Source organism: Thermobia domestica, chromosome 2, assembly GCF_964235325.1.
Source record: "Thermobia domestica chromosome 2, izTheDome1.hap1.1, whole genome shotgun sequence".
NCBI lineage: Eukaryota > Metazoa > Arthropoda > Insecta > Zygentoma > Lepismatidae > Thermobia > Thermobia domestica.
In genome coordinates, this window is record NC_137455.1 from 39,252,018 (window position 1) to 39,273,823 (window position 21,806).

Genomic DNA, 21,806 nt, shown 5'->3' on the forward strand with positions numbered 1-21,806 from the left:
ACTATTTTACGCGTGGCACTTTCGACTCGAACGGTATTGGTGCGGGGCCGTTTTGACTCCGGACCTTTTGACCAGGGCACTTTTGAAACAGCGCCCTTTTGACGCGGGCTCATTTGTCGCCGACTCCTTACCCTGGCTGTTTCTACCCGGGGCCGTTTTGACTTGGACCCTTTTGACTCGGCCCCTTTGGTCGCCGAGCCCTTTAGACGCGGGACCGTTTTTAACTAGGGCAATTTTGTCATGGAGCCCTTTCGCCCGGGGCTCTTTTGACTCGGGCATTTCGGTCCTCGCCCTTCTGGCATAGAATATATATTCACCAGCTGAAATGCGTTGGGCAGGGGGAAGTTATGAGTAAATAGATGATCAACGATCCAGGGCTCAGTAAAAATACTTACGTAAGTGGTCATATATCTTTCTTTCTCCTGATTTCCACTCTTGATCTCAGGCTCTTTAGCCGTGGAATTGATTTACCGGGCCTTTTATCAAGGGGCCTTTTTGACGCGGGGCCTCTTTTGACTCGGGGCATTTTGTAGCGTGGCCCTTTCGACTCGGGAACTTTTGACACGGGACAGCCTTCACCCGTGCCCTTTTGATGCGGTGTCCTTTTTCCTCGGGCATTTTTAGATAGGACCCTTTTGTCGCGACGACCTTTTGACTTGGGCACTTTTGACAGCGGGGCCCTTTTGATTTGGACCTTTTGTCGCCGGTCCCTTTTGACCGGGGTCCAGTTTACTTAGGCATTTCTGTCTTCGCCTTTTTGTCCGTGTCCTTCTGACAGAACTATATACAGATGGTGATCAGAAAAATGGAAACACCTGTAGTTGGCAACACGTCAGATGTATGGGTTGGCAGTGGTGTCGTGGCGCCCGCAGCGCCGGACCGCTGGTGGTGGTGTGTTAGGTCGGTCTCCATACTACGTCAGGCGCAGTGGAACAGCAGTGTCCAGTGGCTGCAGCAGAAGGAGGTAGTGTAAAATGAAAGACCTCTCAGATTTTCAAAGAGGGCAAATTGTTGGTGCGCGGTTATGTGGAGTGAGTGTGACGGCAGTGGCTACTGTGTAAGGTGTGTCGCATGGGACAGTGTCGAAGGTGATGACGGCCTACACAACACACGGGAAAACAACATCGGGGAAGCGGAACAGTGGGCGGAAGAAAATCATGAGTGACAGGTCACGCCGGGTATTAAAGCGCATTGTCACGCAGAACCGTCGTGCCACTGCGGAGCAAGTGACGGAGAAACTCAATCAGCACCTCCCCCACACTGTTTCGACAATCACTGTCCGCCGCGAATTACATGACATGAACTTACGGGGTCGTGTTGCACCGACCAAACAGCTCATCAGGGACCATAACGCTTTCGCACGCCGCAAATGATGCCGCGACCATGCAACTTGGACCGTTGAGAACTGGAAACGTATGATATGGTCGGATGAGTCATCCTTCACCCTATTCCCAACCACGGGCCATGTTTATGTGTGGAGAACGCCCAAAGAAGCTTATGATCTGCAGTGTCTCCGCAGAACTGTGAAACATGGCGGCGACTCGGTGATGGTGTGGGCCGCCATATCATCGTTTTCATTGGGTCCTGTGGTCATACTTAGTGGATGAATCACTGCCAACGATTATGTCGCAATTTTAGGAGACCACTTGCATCCTATGGTCCGGATGTTGTTCTCGGACAATGACGCCATCTTCCAGGATGATAATGCACCCATTCACACAGCTGGCGTTGTTGCAGCGTGGTTTGAGGAACATCGGGATGAAGTTCAACACCTCCCCTGGCCCGCCCAATCCCCAGATCTCAACATAATTGAACATTTGTGGTTCGTCTTGGAAACACGACTCCGGCAACGATTTCCACCTTCATCATCTCTCACAGAACTGGCCGATGCCCTGCACGAGGAATGGTGTAAAATTCCATTTGCTACCATTCACGACCTCTGTGCCTCCATCCCACGTCGCATCATGGCTGTTCTGAAGGTGAAAGGTGGCCCGACACCATATTAATCTGGTAAGTGGTTTGGGTACAAAACCTCGCGGCCAGAACCTCGCGGCGACAACCTCGCGGACCAAAACCTCGCCTGGCCAAAACCTCGCCTCCCAAAACCTCGCGCCCAAAATCTCGCCAGGCCGAAACCTCGCCTGGCCAAAACCTCGCCGCCCAAAACCTCGCGGGACAAAATCTCGCCGGGCCAAAACCCCGCCTGGCCAAAACCTCGCCGCCCAAAACGTCGCGGGCCAAAATCTCGCGGGGCGAAAACCTCGCCTGGCCAAAACCCCGCCACCCAAAACCTCGCGGGCCAAAATCTCGCCGGGCCAAAACCTCGCGCCCCAAAATATCGCCATACCCAAAATCTCGCCTGACCAAAATGTATATGTTCCAACAGATGATAAGAATGACGGTATAAAAGACGCTGTTTCAGAAGAAGTATCACGGGTATTTGACCAAGTCCCGCGATACCATGTGAAAATTCTATTTCTGTATTAGAGGATTTCAATGTGAAGGTAGGGCAACAGGATGTTTTTAAACTGGTTATAGGGAAAGAAAGTCTGCATAAGGAAAGTAATGACAACTAACGAGGTTAGTTTCGTGAACTTTGGAACATCCAAAAACTTAAACTTTTAACAAAAATCTAATAATATTTATGAAAATATGAAACAATATATGAGTTTTTACGACGTCCCTTGACTATGTCCTATAGGTTAAAGGAGACGTAGATGACCAGGATGAAGGAAATGATCGAATAAAGAAAGTGGGAGGAAACGGGAATAACCCGAGAAAGCCCACGCACACGATTCTTTGTATATTATTATTATTATTATTATTATTATTATTATTATTATTATTATTATTATTATTATTATTATTATTATTATTATTATTATTTGTAACGTGGAATTGCATATTAGGAAACACATTGGGTAAATTTTAAAGAAAAGTTTCATTCGCGGCGAGGTTTTGGCACGGCGAGATTTTGTCCCGCGAGGTTTTGGGCGGCGAGGTTTTGGCCACGCGAGGTTTTGGGCGGCGAGGTTTTGGCCCGGCGAGATTTTGTCCCGCGAGGTTTTGGCCGGCGAGATTTTGGGCGGCGATGTTTCGGCCGCGAGATTTTGTCCGTATACCCTGGTAAGTTGCAATTTCGTTCAGGTGTTTCCATTTTTCTGATCACCATCTGTATATATATATATATATATATATATATATATATATATATATATATACATCAACTCTGTGTGGGGCAGGGCAGGGGCAGGTATGATTAAATACATGATCAATGACCAGGGCGCAGTAAAATTTGTTACACCACTGATCATATCTCTTTCTTTCTCCTGATTTCCAGTCCTGATCTCAGGCTTTTTCGCCGTGAAATTATATTTGCCGGGCCCTTTTGACGCGGAGCCTTTTGAGTCGGTCCTTTTTGACGCAAGGGTCTTTTGACTTGTCCCGTTTTAACGGAGGCCTTTTTGACTCGGGCTTCCTTTCGCGGTGCCCATTCGCCTGTAACGCTTTTGACCCGGGACCGTTTTGACCAGTGTCCTTTTTGAGGTGAGGTCCCTTTTGACTCGGACATTTTTGATAGGGGCTTTTTGTCGCGACGTCCTTTTGATTCCGGCCCTTTTGACAGCGGGACTGTTTTGATTCGGATCCTTTTGTCGCAGGGCCCTTTCGACCCTTTTTATTCGGGCATTTCTATTCTTGTCCTTTGTCCGTGCCCTTCTGACATAGAAATATATATATATATATATATATATATATATATATATATACCAGCTGAAATGCGGGCGGCAGGGGGAAGATATGAGTTGGATGAACGATCAAGGCACAATAAAATTAGTTACGCCACTGGTCATATGTATCTTTCTCCTGATTTTCACTCCTGATCTCAGGTTTTTTAGCCGTGGAATTGTATTTGCCGACCCCTTTGACGCGGGGCTCTTTTGACTTGGCTCCTTTTGACGCGGGGCCTTTTTGACTCGGGGCCTTTTGCCGCGGGGTCGTTTTGACGCGGGACCGTCTAGACCTGTGGCCTTTTGAAACGGGGTCCTTTTTGACCCAGCTTTTTTGACATAAGGCCCTTTTGACTCTGCCTCTTTACTCGCAAGAATCTTTTGACCCGTGTCCTTTTGAGGCGGTGTCCACTTTGTCCTTTTTTTTACGTAGGGCCCTTTTGTCTCGGACTCTCTTCTCGCGATGATCTTTGACCCGGGCCCCTTTGACGAGGGGAACATTTTCACGCTGTGCATTTTCGACTCGGGCATTTTTGTCGCCGGGCCACTTTTGAACTTGCCCTTTTGACGCGGGGCCTTTTAAAACCAAGCCCCATTTTGACTCGGACCTTTCTATCCTAGCCCTTTTTCGGGCCCTTCTGACATGGAACCATATATATATATATATATATATATATATATATATATATATATATATATATATATATATATATATATAACGCAGCAGTTGAAATGCGTGGGACTGAGGGCGGGTATGAGTAATGGATTATCCAGGGTGCAGTAAAATTAGTTACGTCACTTTTCATATGTCTTTCCTTCTTTTCTCTCTACATTATATCTGGAGATGTATGTTCTGACTAATAGGTTACACTGGCGATTTTAAAAAGTGAGAGGATATACGCTATCAATGATAAACTATGACTTTTGATATATATATATATAGGGTAATAAATCAAAAAACTCTATATCGGTCTTTTGCCCCTCCCCCGTTCGAAAAAATCCTGCGGGCGTTAGTGATTATCGTGTTGGTTAATTACTGTATTATATTGTGCTATACATGGAATAGATACTTCTGTGTTTTATTTAATAATAAGAACCTTATTTACATTTATTACAACCCTTGCTTGACGACAGCGAAACATACTCACGTTCAGCATATTCAGTTTCCATTCTGAAATAAGGACAGTGAGACGAATGAAATAATTTACGCATACATTTAGGACTTAGAAAAGTGTCCTGCGAACATGTCATGTTAAATTCCTGAAGAGTGAAAAGCGCTAGTAGCAGTTGTCAGCAGTTATTAACTTAACATATACGAGAATAAAATGAAAAACTGAAAATACGAATCTTTTCAGAGATGATAATGTACTGATGCTTCAAATCTTTTCCTTTGCTCCCTATATCTATGTTATTTCCCTAGTCAAAATAAAAACTGTTCAAAATTAATCAAAATTTCTTATGCAACCATCCCTTCCTTGGAGTACTGCGCGGTCACATACCCGTCACGGCGATGTAAAGGCACTTTTGGCGACGAGGATACATAGCATTGGGGTTAAAATGAGACCATTGAGAGTCATTTCTCATGTGTAGTTATCGAGAAAATGAAGATGATGGAATTTTTATGGAGCCTAGAAGTACAGTGACTCACAAAACTATTCGGACACATAGAAATTCCATGCATAAACGTTGATACTGTGACAGACATAAATACATTTATTGAGTTCAAGTATGAAATATGAAGATATATATGTTAGGCAACAGAAAAGCACAAAATACTTCATTTTAGCACAAAAATAAAAGTTACTAGTAACACTAAACATAAAGAAAGGAAAATGTGGCACCTCAAAACTATTCGGACAGCGATTAATGGGAACACAATAATAATACTTTGTAATGCAGAAAGAGGGCGTAAATAGTTACTGTAAGTTTCAGAAACAACATTCAGAACTTAATCTTTGTGTATATGTATTGAAGAAAGCAATTCCAGCGTGCTCAATGGGACGGAGAGGCAAGAACAGCACGTTTGATCAGCGCCAACTGATTGTCTACCACCACGCAAAGGGCAAGAGTTGCTGTCAAATTGCGGAAATGCTACAGATGAAGAATAGTACGGTATACAATATAGTCAAACGGTTCAGTAAAGAGGATAGGCTCGAACTGTGTCCCGCTGGAGAACACCCAAGGAAGTTTTCTCCCAGAGAAGAACAATTCATAGTGAGAAAAGTGAAGAAGAATCCTCGTCTAAGTTCTCCGAATATAACTGCACAACTCCAAACCGAGTTAAGGAAGCAAGCGAGTGTAGAAACTGAGTATTGAGAAGGGCAAATTTTCATGGCCGCGTCGCGAGAAAAAAGCCGTATATAAGTAAGGCAAACCAAAGGAAAAGAGGCACATTTGCTAGACAACATATAGAAAAAGACGAAGAATGATGGAATCGGGTAATTTTTGCTGATGAATCGAAATTCAATATATGTGGATCAGATGAGAGAATTATGGTGTGACGGAAACCAAATGAGGAGCTTCTGGAAAAGAATATATAAGCTACTGTGAAGCACGGTGGTGGACATAGCACTATCGTGTGGGGTTGTATGTCCGCCAATGGTGTAGGTGAATTAGTGTTTATTAATGAGACAATGAATAAAGATGTCTATCTTTACATCTTGAAAGATAATTTGAAGAAAAGTGCAGAAAAGCTGGGCTTAATCAATACTTTTATGTTCTACCAAGATAACGACCAAAAGTACCCATCTCATGTTGTGCAGCTTTGGCTTTTATACAACTGTCCAAAAGTGCTCCATCCATCTCCTCAATTACCTGTCATGGACGTCATAGAAAATCTGTGAGATAAGTTGGAGAAGGAGATACGAAAGACGCCCATGAAGTCTAAGGAACATCTGAGAGACATATTACGAGAAGAGTAGAGAAAAATCTTTCCTGAATACACCAGAAAACTGGTTCAAAGCATGCCTATTAGACTACAGGAAGTTCTTCATAAGAAAGGCAAAGTCACAAGGTACTAACTTTTTTGTTTCATTGTTTTATTATTAATATTATTATTTCCTGAGCAAAGTGTCCGAATAGTTTTGTTGTGTTGTATTTTCATTTCTGTATCTTCAGAGTTAAAATCTTTTCTTTGGGTTTAGTTACAATGACATTTTCTTTGATTATGTAATCTCTGGCATGTATTTCTGTATCTGACATACTTAGTAGCAGCAATTAAATGTATTTCCTCCATATCGAAGGTAATTTAATTTCTTTTCCAACCGAATCCCGATAAAGCGAATTTTCGGGCTAAGCGAATCGCAAAAGAAACTACTCGTGCTCTACTTGATAATATTAAAAATCAGACTGAAGCCACTAGAATGTTTGAAGACATCATGGTTTACATGAACCCAACTAGACAAATACTTCCCTGGTGAAGGTTGCCATACACGCGGCAAGTTAGTCGCCTATCAACTGAGAATTTGGTCAATGGGTAATAAGATTGCGGGAATATTACCCCGTATATGAGGATGTTTCGACCAGATTGAAAGCAATCTTGTCGTCTCCTGGGAAGTTTATTCCATCCACCAGGTTTTCGAGCTAGCTGGACACCGCCGGGCGATGGGATTGCCAGGGGTGTATGGCGGCAAGCAATGATATCATGCGACTACTGAGCAGGCCGGTAGCCAGCCCAAAAATTTAGGGAGGGCCCGAAAGAAGATAGGGATGCACGATCCAACCATTTTACAGTTCATTTGCAATCCTACCGTGAAAAGTTTAGGAGGCCAGCAAAAATTTAGGGGAAAGCGCCCCCTTAGACCCCCCGTGGATACGAGCCTGCTACTGAGTGTCTGCGATCCTTTAGATCGACAATTTAATTGCCTATCGATCAAATGGCCAGTCTCTTTACGATCAATTCGCCGCGTTTATGACCAACTTTAGAGAATGATCTGCAAACAAGCATTCATCTAATCTTAAACAAAAATGTTTTTGTCACAGGCCGAATTAAATTTCAGATTTTACTTGTACTGCTTTTCGTATTTTCCAGCAACGCTCAGTTTTGAACGTATTATATCTTGCCAACAATGTCTATTCACTCTGAAAATAGACCAAATATACATTACTCTTGCTCTCTCTCTCTCTCTCTCTCTCTGTGTCTATCTATCTATCTATATATATATATATCTAGGGTGGTCCGAAAGTGTGGAAACATCCAAATAAAATCCAAACCGTTCAAAATTGGAAAAAAGGAGACAAATATGATAATAGATGAGGGAGAGAATCTTTTGAGACATACGCAACCATCGGCCGCCATCTTGAAATTTGTCGTCTTGACATAGACCAACTTTGTAAATGAGAACCCTATCGTGTGACACATCAGATAGTATACTGAAATTTTCCCAGGAATCCAGTGGTGAAATGTTTTTGGCTCTACGACCAACTACTGCAAAGTTTTAACATATTTTCTTTTCTTTCAGGTGGCGTAACACGGAACGACACTAACAAGGGATGAACGAATAGGGTTCGTGTTGATCGCTGGAAAGCGCAGCACCAGACATATCGCAGACGATTTTAACGCTCGTCATCCAGAACGTGAGCCCATTTCCCATAGTGCAGTGTGGAAAATTATAGCGAAATTTAAAGAAACCGGGTCGGTGGAAAACAAACCCAAATCAGGCAGGCCTTGCATAGCAACGGACGAAGCTACAAACAATGCTATGTTGGCATCATTCGTGAAAAGTAACATCCGTAGTAGGCGTCGCCTATATCGAGGATGTGATGTATCCCGTACGTCCATCCTGCGAATCGTATCTGCGTATAAGTAGCACCCATACAAGATACAGCTATTCCAACATCTAACCAAGGATGATCCAGACCGCCGAGTCGAATTCTGTGAGTGGGCCGCGGAAGCGGAACAAATCAGGTAGAATCCTCGATTCGCATATGACGTGCTGTTCTCGGATGAGACCAACTTGTGTGTGTGTATGTGTGTGTGTGTGTGTGTGTGTATCGGGTGAGGTGAACAAGCAAAATCACCGATATTGGTGTGACAACAATCCTCACTGGTACGACGATTCTCGAGTCGTTGTCTCTGACAAAATGATGGTGTGGTGCGGTGTGTGGGGTACCCGTGTAGTGGGCCCACTCTTCATCGAGAGCAATTTAAATGCAATTACCTACCGTAACATGTTTGTGGAGGAGATCCTGCCGTCCATCGCATTAGAGGATGGGTCTTTCCCTTTGTTCTATGAACATGACGGTGCACTACCTTATTTCAGATTATGTGCTCAATGAACAATTCCCACAGAGATGGATAGGCCGGCAATGACCTGTGGAATTTACTGCGTTCCACAGACCTCACTCCATTGGTTTTTTGCGTGGAGTTACGTGAAATCCTTTGTGTATGCTACCAAGATCAGGGACATTAAACACCTTCAACGCAGGATTATTGATGCGTGTGTCAGCATTAAGAAGAACGTGCTGGGCAGGGTAATGGATGACTGACAGCAGCGGATACATTTAACGATTGCTCAGGAAGGATGACACATTAAACAATTGCTGTAACATTGGTCAGTGGGCCACACATTGCCCGCAGTGTAAGGGCAAAAAATAGGTTAAAACTTTGCAACGGTTGGTCATAGTCATCATTATCATCATAGGTATCCTGCCTTTATTGGCAGGTCACTTGCCGCAGCTGAGAAGCTTCCATGCTTCACGGTCCTCCGCTATCCTTTTTGTCTTCGCGTATGATCTTTCTGTTTTAATATCATCCATAAATTGTAGTCTCCTTCGCCCCCTCCCTCTCTTTCCCGACACCATACCCTCTAGGACGTCCCTAATGATACAATCTCTTCTTAGGCAATGTCCCAACCAGTTTCTCTTCCTCTTCCTAATAATATCTAGAAGTGTTCTTTTCTCACCCACCATTTCTAACACTCTCTCATTCGTTTTGCGCTCGACCCAACTAATTCTTTCCATTCTTCTCCACACCCACATTTCGAAGGCTTCCAGTCGATTTTCGTCACCTTTACGTAATGTCCATCTTTTCGCCCCATACAGTACAACACTCCGCACGAAGCATTTTATGAGTCTTTTTCTCAACTCTTTGTTCAAGGTCACACAAAACAGACTTTTTCTTCTTTTAAAGGTTTCTTTCGCCATTCCTATCCTTGCTTTTATTTCACGTTCGCATTTCATGTCATTACTAAGAATACTACCCAGGTATCGAAAACTATTCACTTGTTCTATTTTCTCCCCTCCTACTTTTATATTTGACACAGACCCCTTCGTTCCAATCACCATGGCTTTTGTCTTTCTAACATTTATTTTCATCCCATATTCTTCAAAGCCCTTTCTCATTTTTTCTAACATTTTATTGATTTTCTTTTCAGATTCTGCAAGAAGCGCCATATCGTCTGCAAATCTTATGCATCTAATCATTCTACCTCCTACCGAAATACCATCATCATCATGTAAACTCTTTTTCACTAGCCATAGAGCCAAACAAAAAACCACCACTGGATTCCTGGAAAAATGTCAGTCCTATTGATGCATCACATGATAGAGTTCGGATTTAAAGAAAGTTCCCGCCATTTCAATATAGCGGGCGATGGTGCCATATGTCTCAAAGGTTTTCTCCGCTCTCATCACTTTTCCCTTTTTTCCCAATTCTGAACGGTTTGGATTTTATTTGTGTGTTTCCACAATTTTGAACTACCCCATATATAAACATATTTCATTGTAAATAATAATTGAAGGGGAGGATTCCAAAAGAGCCTAAGTCAATTTTTGTCAATTTTGAGATCTTGGTTCTATTAAGTTCCATTTCAGCATCTCTGTATATTAAACTGGATTTCATGCCAAAACTCCATAAATCAAATTAATTGTAGTCAAAAGAAAACAGTGTTGTTTTCCAAAATGTCCTTAGTCAACAGTATTCTCTGAAGTTATTTTCTGATTCATGCCTAAAAACGCTTATATAACTCTTGCTATAGATGATAATTTCACCGTTATCTTACGAAAAGTAGGCAATTACAATTTTCTTTTATGCAGATTACTTTTCTTTAACAGAAATAGAATGATGGAAACACACACAAAAAATCGTCTTCTGAAAAACTGATTTTTTGGACAGGCTCTTTTGGAATTAAGGTTTTAAATTGATACTCTTTTTTGCTGGAAAAAAATATTTATTTATGCTATAGAATATATATTTTTAGAACTTGGGATCCACAACTTCATCCACTCTTTCACTTCCACTTCCGGCTGAAACCGATGTCCACGAATGTCTTTCTTCAGGTCACCAAAAATGTGAAAATAATAAGGGGAAACGTCTGGCCTGTATGGAGGATGTTGAAGTGTTCCCGAGCCAAAGCTTTGAAGCGTATTGCGTATCAGATTGGCCATATGGAGTATGGGAAAAGGATGATTCCGCCCGACAACATTCCAGGGCCTTTGATTATATGGAACGTCTCAGTTTCTGCAATGAGTCATAATAGCACTTTACATTTATTGCGCCCCATCCTTGATGAAGTCAACAAACAGAGAGCGCCAGTCGAAGAAGAATGTTATCTTGCCTTTACCGAAACTTGTGTGAACAGTTTTGGGTTTGTTTGGCTGCGGAAAATTGGGATGTTTCCATTGTTAGCTTTGTTGTTTTCTCTCAGTCTTAGAATTGCTGCCACGTTCCCTGTGACGATTCGAGACAAACGCATACTTTTCCTCATGGTATCACTGCAGATGTATCACACATAAAGCAATTCTGTCAATCCTTTGTCATTCCGTCAGTTGATGCGGAACCCACTTAGCGCAATTTTTTTTGAACTGCAGGTGTTCTTTGATAATAGCATGCACGGAGCCATGGCTATTTCCGATCTGAACACGAATTTGCTCGTCGGTTTTCCCGGATAAGACCATGCAATCACATCAGGAGTAATGGCTCGGATGGGCCTGTCCTAGGCGCGAATGGCCTTGCAATGATGTGCGTTATTCTCGGAATCTCTTATGCCACTCCTGCACACTTGTCAGTGACATGCACTGTCCGCCATATACACAACAGACATGCGACGATGTGTTTCGCGCGTTTCAACACCGTCAGTCCGCAAAAAACGAACCACAGCTCTTTGGTCTTCTTTGCTTTACCTTCATAATGCTAGACGAACTCACTTTTCACTCCACCTATCTATATAGCAATAAGCAAACAACTGTATGTACCTGTTAGTTGTCACTATGCATTTTTCCTCCCGAGAGATGGCAGTATCGATAAGTAACAGCAGCGTTGCCAACTTTAGCGAGGAATGTGTTTTATGGAGGGTATTAGTTTTTCATTTGACTGCTTCTTATATATATATATATATATATATATATATATATATATATATATATATATATATATATATATATATATATATATATATGTATGTATACACGCTAATAGATGCTTAGTATTAGGCAGGAAAGTGATAGCGCGTGCATGGTCAGTGATGACAAGGTTCATTAGCCATCCGGCCACTTGACCCAGGACTTCTGGGGTCAGAGTCTCAATTCTCAGTTCCGATGACTCGGACTGACCCGCATATTCGAAGAGAGATGATCTGGAAGCAGCTGAAATATAAACTCTTCAGCCTTACTCTGTAGAATTTTATAATGGATTTCCAGCACTCCAGCTGAAATATTCACGTGTCTTGTTCCCGATGTGATATTTCTTAATCAAGGTATCATGTCTCGATCATTTCAAATATAATTTTATATTTTATTCGTGTCCTCATACTGAAAACTATTGCAGTTGTTTTGAACATAGGCTACTCAAAAAGATTTAACATATTTATTGTTCCCTCATAGGAAAAACGTGTAGTTTATCATTCCTGTGATTCTTATGTATTTCTGTGATTCCTACTCTGGTGGACTTTGCAGTTATCTTTCAGTGCAACGCTTTGATACACAGAGACGCAACCAAGGGAGAAATAAAATAATCCATTTAGTGAGAAAAGGGAGAGTGAAGAGATAATCGCGTTTGTTATAATTACTCGTAGCAACAAACTTTTCTATATGTGACGATGTTTCTTTGTCTTCAGGACGTACCGGATCTGTTCAGAGCACCGGATCTCTCCGGGTCAACGGATCTGTTGGGTCATAAATCATGAACTTGATATCAAGGCTTAAAAGATTCTCGGGTGCACATAAGCTCCCTCGTGACTATATAGCAATATTGGGAAATAATAAATGAAAATTTATTGAATTGATCAATCAATTTAATGTAATTGCTCTGAAAATTAATTGCAATTGAATTAATTGTAAGTTACATTCAATTACAATTGAGTGATTGAATTTAATTGTAATATCTTCCATAGTAATTACTTACAATTGATGGATTAATTGCAATTAATTCTCATTGATTAATGACCAGCTGTAATTAACAATTGATCCTTACTTATTTCAATTGTTAATTGTTAATTCAATTGAAATTTGTCCAACATGTATAGTTAGCGTAAACATCTTCAGCGAGGGAGCTCACGTGGTTTGGATTACATTTTAAACTGTCTGTCCACGTCTCACACTGCCTCGTTGTTGTAAGGAACGCTAAAAACCAGTCGAAAGCTGACGGACATACATATAAAACGTTGTTACTGCAATCACCCTTAGTATATTCAGGGGTGCCCACAAGGGGGGGCTATGACGCAAACTGCGTCATTGAAATATTTGGGGGCGGGTTAAAAATCTATATAAATATGTTTGAAGGGGTGTAAAAATTAATCGAAAAGATTTTTTTTTTTCATGGAAGAACTCCTACGGATAGACAATTGAGAGGTGTGGTGCGTCATGGACATGAGGGGAGTGGGCACCACTGGTATATTCTTGACGAAAAGAAAGAGTTTATTTAAACCAAGCTTCAAACGTTAGTTAATGATTCACTATGATAAATTATGTTTACGAAGAGAAAAAGGACACAACAAAGAAAATGAAGAAAATACGATTCTGAAAAAGGAAGTGTATCTCCTAAAATACAACTACAAGAAACAGTTCTTTTCAAGTTGCTGCTACTCTCTTCTGTAACCAGGAGAAGGAAACTTTGTACGTTTTATAGATACTTCATTTAGCGAGACATAACGAGCGTTTCTAAGTATACGGAGAGAATAAACGAAGCTTATATTCTATTAGACGTTCTCAGAAATCACATTGCAAGCACGTTCAACCCAATTAAATTTTTCACGTATTTTCTTTAAAGGCATCTTTGAGAAAGCAGTTTTTTCCCCCTCCTAATTTCAATCTGTTTTTATTTTATAATTCACGATTTTCCGCCGTAAAAATTCACATAATGTATTTCGTGTCTTGAGTACATAGTACGCGAAACGAAATGTTGCTTTCATTTTATCAGACAGAGTTTATGATGACACTTTTAGGAATTTTCTAACTTATATGTTCGAGCTCAGTTTTTAAAAATCTATGGCACAGTTTTAAAATTTTACATTGATGAACAACAATTATTTATACATCAATGGAAATATGCGGCAGTAATAATGGTTGGTCCATTTCGAGTGGACAATATTTTATTACCCCTTTCAATGTTGAGCAAACTATTTAGAAGTCTAATATAACAATACTACTACTACTACTACTACTACTACTACTACTACTACTACTACTACTACTACTACTACTACTACTACTAATAATAATAATAATAATAATAATAATAATAATAGATTTAATTTATTAGAATTTCTATAGCTATAACAGCCAGATGACCAATATAGCATTATACAGGACAAGTAAAATTGATGGATCCAATTTCAGAAATATACACCCTCCATTCCAAAAGAAACCGAACGTTTTAAAAAAACAAAAAAGCAATGTACATTTTAGAACAAATCATTTTTATTAATCAATGTATTCCCCTTCTGCATCGATACACATATTTGCACGCTCCAACAAGTTGTCAAACGACTTCTCCATGTCCTTTATTGGAATGGTCTTTAGGACGGCGGTCGTCGCCTTCTCAATGGCATCAATCGATGCGTGCCACTTTCCTTTCATCGCCAAATGCAGTTTCGGGAACAGATAGAAATCGCACGGAGCGAGATCTGGTGAATAGGGCGGATGATGCAACCGAATAATGTGATTTTTGACCAAAAATTCAGTTACAAGTCGCGAACGATGTGATGGTGCATTATCGTCCAAAAGAGTCCAACTGCCGATTTCGCGCTATTCGGGCCGAATACGACGAATTCTTGCCAGTAAACGCTTCATGACGCCCAAGTAAAACTCTCCAGTGACTGTCTGGCCGGGCTGAACAAATTCTTTGTGGATAATTCCTTTTGAATCGTAAAAACAAATCAGCATCACCTTAACTTTTGACTTCACCAAGCGACTTTTTTTGGGTGTTCCTTCATCCGGCGCTCTCCATTCAGCACTTTGCCGCTTTGTTTCGGGCTCATATTCAAAACACCACGTCTCGTCACCAGTTACAATCGATTTCAAGAAGTTTCGATCCTGCCGAGCACTTTTAACGATGTCTTTGTAATGCGCAATTCGATCAACTTTTTGGTCTTCGGTGAGTTTGTGTGGTACAAACCGCGAATTAACCTTCTTAAGGCCCAAAACTTCGGTCAAAATGCGGTATGCGGTTGTTTGAGGAATGCCTAATTCCATTTCAATAACTTTCACCGACGATTTTTTGTTATGTTTGATGAATTCACGCACTTTTTCGATGTTTTCTTCCGATAATCCGGTTCTGGGACGGCCTGATCTTTCGTCACCATCCAGCGTCTCTCTACCCGATTTGAATCGCCTGAACCACTCGTAAACTTGCGTACGGGATAGACACTCATCACCATATGCATTTTGTAGCATTTGGTGCGTTTCACTAAAAGTTTTACCCAGTTTAACACAAAACTCAATTGCAGCTCGTTGTTTGAAACTCATTTTCCGACCGATGTACACAACACACTGACAGTTGAAACGCAATTACTTTGTTGCCGTGCATCCAAATGTCATGACATTTATACCAGCTGTCAATGAGGGACTACGCCATCTACCGGTAAAATATTACAACAGATGGCACTAGTGGTACTATTTGTTTTCAAAAGTTCGGTTTCTTTTGGAATGGGGAGTGTATTCTGTGAAAACTAATAAACGTATGCTATTGTGAGACATGCGGTTCGAAAGGTTAACATTCAAAGTTTAGTTTCCACTCACTGTTTCTACCACTAAGAGTCAGCAGAGAATAATAATATTAAGGAAAATACTGATATTGAACGCAACTTGCTACCCGAGGTTTGGAAGGAGATAAACTATTGGTTTGACTTGTGCCGTATTGCGCGAGGTGCTCACACAGAACACTTGTGATATGTTCGAAAAAAACTTTGACAGTTTACTTATGTTAGCACCTGTCTCACAATAACACACACATAATATTTACACACACACACACACATATCGCAATTTATTATTATAACACAATAAATATCACATAAATGTATTAAATTTCACAGAATAAATGTCTAAAATCGGATTCTCTCATTTTGACTTGCCCTGTATATTGTATTACATACACATAACACATTGAATAAACATACAAATAATAAAGTAACTGTCGTACAAATGGATACATTCTGCTTTCGTAATGTACACCATAATTAATTATTAATATAATTATAATTATTAATTATTAATAATTTAATACTCGTTTCTTCACATTGAGAAATTCTTGTTAGCATTTCCGAACTGAAAAGAGTATAAAATAGTTCCATTTGGTAAAATCTACCTACAATTTAGATTTTCAGTTAACACTAAGTTGTGCATTGTAATCGTGTATAAGTACTTTCAGCAATGATTTCTTTGTTTCCATTTAAATATAATGAATGTATTGTTCGAATTTTGACCAAGATTTTGTTCAAAATAAGCCGACTGTTTATTTCCAAATAATTTGTCAATGGACATTGCGTTGTTGTATTGTCTTTTTGTTGCTAGGGATTCTCGTTCAAGGTGGTTAGGGGTTCTGTTATAATCATAGAAAAGATGATACAGTTTGAGATGATGATACTAACAGCTAATAAACCTTTCTTATACTCTTTCAATCATTTCTTTGTTTGTTAGTTCAGTTCCCATGATGTTTCAGATTCCACGTTAACCCTTTTATTCAGTCTTTCTGTCCGTTCCAATGAACATGAATTTTATTCCGTTAGTTTTCATGTTCACGATGAAATGTTTTAGTTGGAAACATGGACACCAGATGTCGCTGGTAATAGGAAAACTTTACATCTAGAGATGCTATAATGAACTACACTGAGTGGTCACTGAATTGAGACCACCCCTCCACACAAGGAAGTGTGGGCCATGGTCACCCCAACTGGTAGCACTGCAGAGAAAGAACACACTCGAGGCTATATGTTGGCAGACAGTGCACTGATATAATAGGAGATGTGCAGGATACCAATAGGGCATGATTGTGGGTACCCGAGCAATAGATGCGTCAATATCCAGATAGCAATACTTGTCGGATGCGCTTGTTCCTGGGTATTGAAGGTGTACAAGGAGTTGGAAGAATATGAGGTAACGGTTCACCAACCTAGGACTATACTTGCTTGGTTTAAGAGCGTTCCACGGAGCTGTTGTATGTGAATAGGCACCCTAACTACTGAATCTTAATCCTATAGAACATTTATGGGATTGTGGAACGAGCTCTTCGCACCATGACTCCTGCAGCGACATCTGTGGGCTCATTGAGGGATGCCATCAGGAATATCTGGTATCAGATCACTGTGGAAACATATCAGCAATTATTAGAATCTATGCCACACCGTGTTCAGGACGCACTCTGAGCAAAAAGTGAACCAACAAAGTATTACATATGTGGTCGCAATTCGTGAGCACTCAGTGTATAAGAGCCTTGAAATGAAAGCATGACTACTATCGGAAATGCCCTTGAAACCTCTCTTACCATTTGAAAACTTTGACTTGGACCCCACCTGGAATCCTGCGGGGACCGTGGGAGAAGACGTTTTAACTTTAAATCGTTGTGCTTTGAAAATAATGCCACACGTGCTTTTTTATTTTCATACTTGTCTCACCATTTCCGATTTATAGGGATGGCCATGGACATTTCAATTAAGTTTTTGTTTACATTTTGACCCGCTGCCATTTTGCATAGGGTTGTCGTAGAGAGTCGAGACTTGCTTCATCTTCTTTCATTTCGCAACACCTTTCAAATGATGTGCTACTTAACCCCCTTGCCATTTGAAATTTTTGAGTTGGACCCCGTCTGAGACCTTGTGGGGGAACCTGGGGCAAACTTTTTTAAATCCAAAAAGTGTGCCCTTAAAAATGATGGGATAACAGTTCGCCGAGTTTTCCATATACCGAACCGTTTCCGAACAAATAACCCGTTTCAAACTATACTGCCAGGTAATAGCTTTTACATAACAAAATACGTTCTAACTCGCGATATCCCGACTGATGGCATATATAACTTTGGGATTCGTCTTGTTATAACATATCAAATGCAAATACAATTGTCTCGTTCAGATCTCAGTGAAGCCAATTCGTGACCTTCCCTTGTTAGTTTCTGATCCTTCCTAGTACATATGGCTAGTTCCAGTGAATATCCAGCTAAGTCGACGTTTTTTGAAAATTGAGATTTTACAGGTATAAGCTTCTTTTCGTGAGTTTTACATTGTGCGAAGCGGCTAAGACGAATTTATAAAATTGAGGAAGTTACAGCATTTGGTTATGTCAAAATTAGTCAGGTAACTATCGTAAAATTTATCTTTAAACTGCTCTCGTGTAAAGTATACTTTTCCCGACTTCGCCGGTTATTCACTGGAACCAGCCATATATCAATTTGGAAAATTGTTTCCGAATGGATTTTTTATTTCTTGTTTAATTATTCTTCCTAATTTCATCATGTGCATTAGAAAAGAATAAAATTAGTATTAAATTATTCAGCTTTACAAAATATACTCTGAGTTAGGTGCTAGAATGTGCAGTGAGACAGGTTCGTAAATATATATATATATATATATATATATATATATATATATATATATATATATAAATGAGGAATAAGAGAAATTCCATATTTTCATGAGTTTCTAACTTTTATTTTATGTAACATAAGTGAAAATCAACATAGTAAAGTTACTATCTTCAGAAATATTCTCTCCTACCCGTGTTAATTAGCCACTGAAATAGAGGGCGGCACCGCAAGTTTTAAGGGAGTGATTACAGAAACGTTAATTTTTCCTTATAGCTCGTTGCATTATAAACTCATGCTATGTAGCATGAGGTAAGAAGAAACGTAGAAAAAAAAATTGCCACTACTAGATGTTAATTAGCGCGAAAGTGACTGTCAAAAATCTTTAAAGATAACTGGATAAAACTTCGTTCTTCTTTGTGCTGCTCTCTTGTATATCTAAGACCATTATATTATTCAAATCAAGTTAATTATTATTTTGTTTTATTATCTTACAAGGGAACCTTCCGAAAATGATAGTTGCAGTGAAAGATGTGATCCATGCCAATTGAAAGAGCTGTAACAGAGATGTTCATTCCCAAAAAACTAGCTGCCCATAGCAATAGGTTCAAGAAATAAGGGGTGCAAATTCGGGAAACAGCAAGGTTGGACAAGGGGGGAAAAGTGCAAATTCCGCAAAAAGAAAGGGGCACGGCAAAATACAATGGTGACAAGTGATGTATAGAAAGAGACTTGCCACAATAGCGAACAAATGAAGGCCACCAGTGGGTTAACAGTGTTGCCAACTGCAATGAAAATACATGTTTTGCAAAGAGCACTATATGAAGTGAGTGCAATATTCAGTGTCATTCTGTCATGCATAACATAAGATATGGCGTGTATAATCAGTGGTACAATCTAACAAAAGAGAATAGAAAAAACAGAAGTACGAAAAATACGGAAAAGACGAAGTTGGCCATAATGCGCCACATTTGATCACGAGCTGTGCATATTAGAATGAACAAAACAAGAAAGCACCAACTATGCAGGAAACCGACGTACCTAGAGTCGAAAAGAAAAACGAGTCCTGAAGTTAGCAGCACTGGCCATGAACATCCAGACAATTCTAATATAGTTAACCAACTCGCTTCACAAAAAGAAAATTCCGGCAAGAGGCATTAGCCTTCGCATCATTTGTACATGCTCGTCCACATTGTGCGTGCAATTGTTCGATGAGACAATAGTCCAAACAGAAGATACATTTGCAGTGAGCACAGCGGGATACTGCCAACACACATGGTACAATGATCGCCTGTGAATGTCTCGAAAAAGTACTCTAGAGGTGTCGGAACCTTTGGTGGTCTTTCCACACCTGTAAAAAGCAAAGATAATCAAAGGCTTGAACTGCTGTGTGTTGCTGTCTGCAGTACTATCACCGCCTATATGATATATCCAGAGTGTCCCACCTAACTCTGCGACTGAAATATTTCAAAGCGAAAAAAATGTGACACATCCAGTTGTGCAGGAATGTACCCATGTCAGCGGGCGACAAACTTCTGTGACACGCAAGTGACCCCAAGTCCCCCATTTTAGGGTCCCAGGGGCCAACTTCAAAATTTCAAATAGCACCAACGGTCGAGTTATATTTCTTTCGATAAATCTTGAAATATGCAACAACGCATATCAGAAATATTTACTATATGAGATTTCAAAATGGCCGCCAAAAATATCTGCTCGGTGACAAGAACAACGTGCATTTTTGGCGGCCATTTTGAAACCCGTGTTTCATATAGCAAATGTTTCTTATAGGCAGTGTTGTATCTATCCAGAGAAATATCATCCACTCCCTGTTCCCATTTGAAATGTTGCGGTTGACCCCTCGAGCCTTATGATGGGGGCCCTGGGGGACTTGCTTCTTACAAAGTTTTCTTGGCCCTCGGCGTGAGTACATTCCTGTGCAATTGGATTTCCAACATCTCTTTTCGCTTCGCAGCAATTTGAGATCACAATGTTCGATGCCATGTTAAGACAACATATATTTGTGGCGACGATTTAAAAAAAACGTGCTTCATATAGCTATTTTTCCCTATAGATGTTGTTGCACATTCCATGATCTATCGGGAAAAGTACCACTCGGTCCCTGTTGCCATTTAAAAATTTGAAGTTGGCTCCTGGGGCCCTATGATGGGGATCCTGGGGGAACTTGCTTCTCACAGACTTTTATCACCCCCTGACATGGTACATTCCTGCACAACTGGATCCGTCACATTTTTGTTCGTTTCGCAAACCTTTCAGGTCACAAAGTTTGGTGGGACACCCTGCATATTCCCACATACGTCCCAAACATGACATAATCTTCACTACTTCTATTATTGGTTGTTGGCTCAACCCAACCATTTCATGTTTCCCTACTTGACATTGCCTCAATCACTCTAGCATTGATGCATTCCGAGTGATGCCTATTGCCGGAATTTTCTTTTTGTGAAGCGAGTGGCCTAACTATATTAGAATTGTCTGGAGTTGCCAACTTTGGAACTAGTTTTTTTTTCGACTCTAGGTACGTCGGTTTCCTGCACATTCGGTGCTTCTTGTTTTGTTCATTCTAATATGTACAGCCCGTGACAAAATCTGGCGCATTATGGCCAACTCCGTCTTTTCCGTATTTTTCGTACTTCTGTTTTTCTATTTTATTTTGTTAAATTGTACCACTGATTATACACGCCATATCTTATGTTCTACATAACAGGTTGACACTGAATATTGCACTCACTTCATATAATGCTCTTTGCAAAACATGTACTTTTCATTGCAGTTGGCAACACTGTTAATCCACTGGTGGCCTTCATTTGTTCCCTATTGTGGCAAGTCTCTTTCTATACATCACTTGTCAGCATTGTATTTTGCCGTGCCCCCCTTTCTTTTGCGTAATTTGCACTTTTCCCCCCTTGTCCAATCTTGCTGTTTCCCGAATTTCCACCCCTTATATTTCTTGAGCCTATTGCTATGGGCAGCTAATTTTTTGGGAATGCTCATCTCTGTTACAGCTCTTTCAATTGGCATAGGCCACATCTTTCACTGCAACTATCATTTTCGGAAGGTTCCCTTGTTAGTTGTGTTTATATAGACAACTTTATCAGATATGGACGTCA

The 21,806-nt window shown here is 40.5% G+C and overlaps 1 protein-coding gene across 1 annotated transcript; it reads left to right on the forward strand.

The window, feature by feature from the left end:
- The first annotated feature begins 5,621 nt into the window (after nt 1-5,621).
- On the forward strand, nt 5,622-6,044 carry LOC145678981 (uncharacterized). Its single transcript, XM_081749583.1, has one exon. It carries the CDS (start codon nt 5,622-5,624, stop codon nt 6,042-6,044), a length of 423 nt encoding a protein of 140 aa, XP_081605709.1.
- Nucleotides 6,045-21,806: the final 15,762 nt, after the last annotated feature.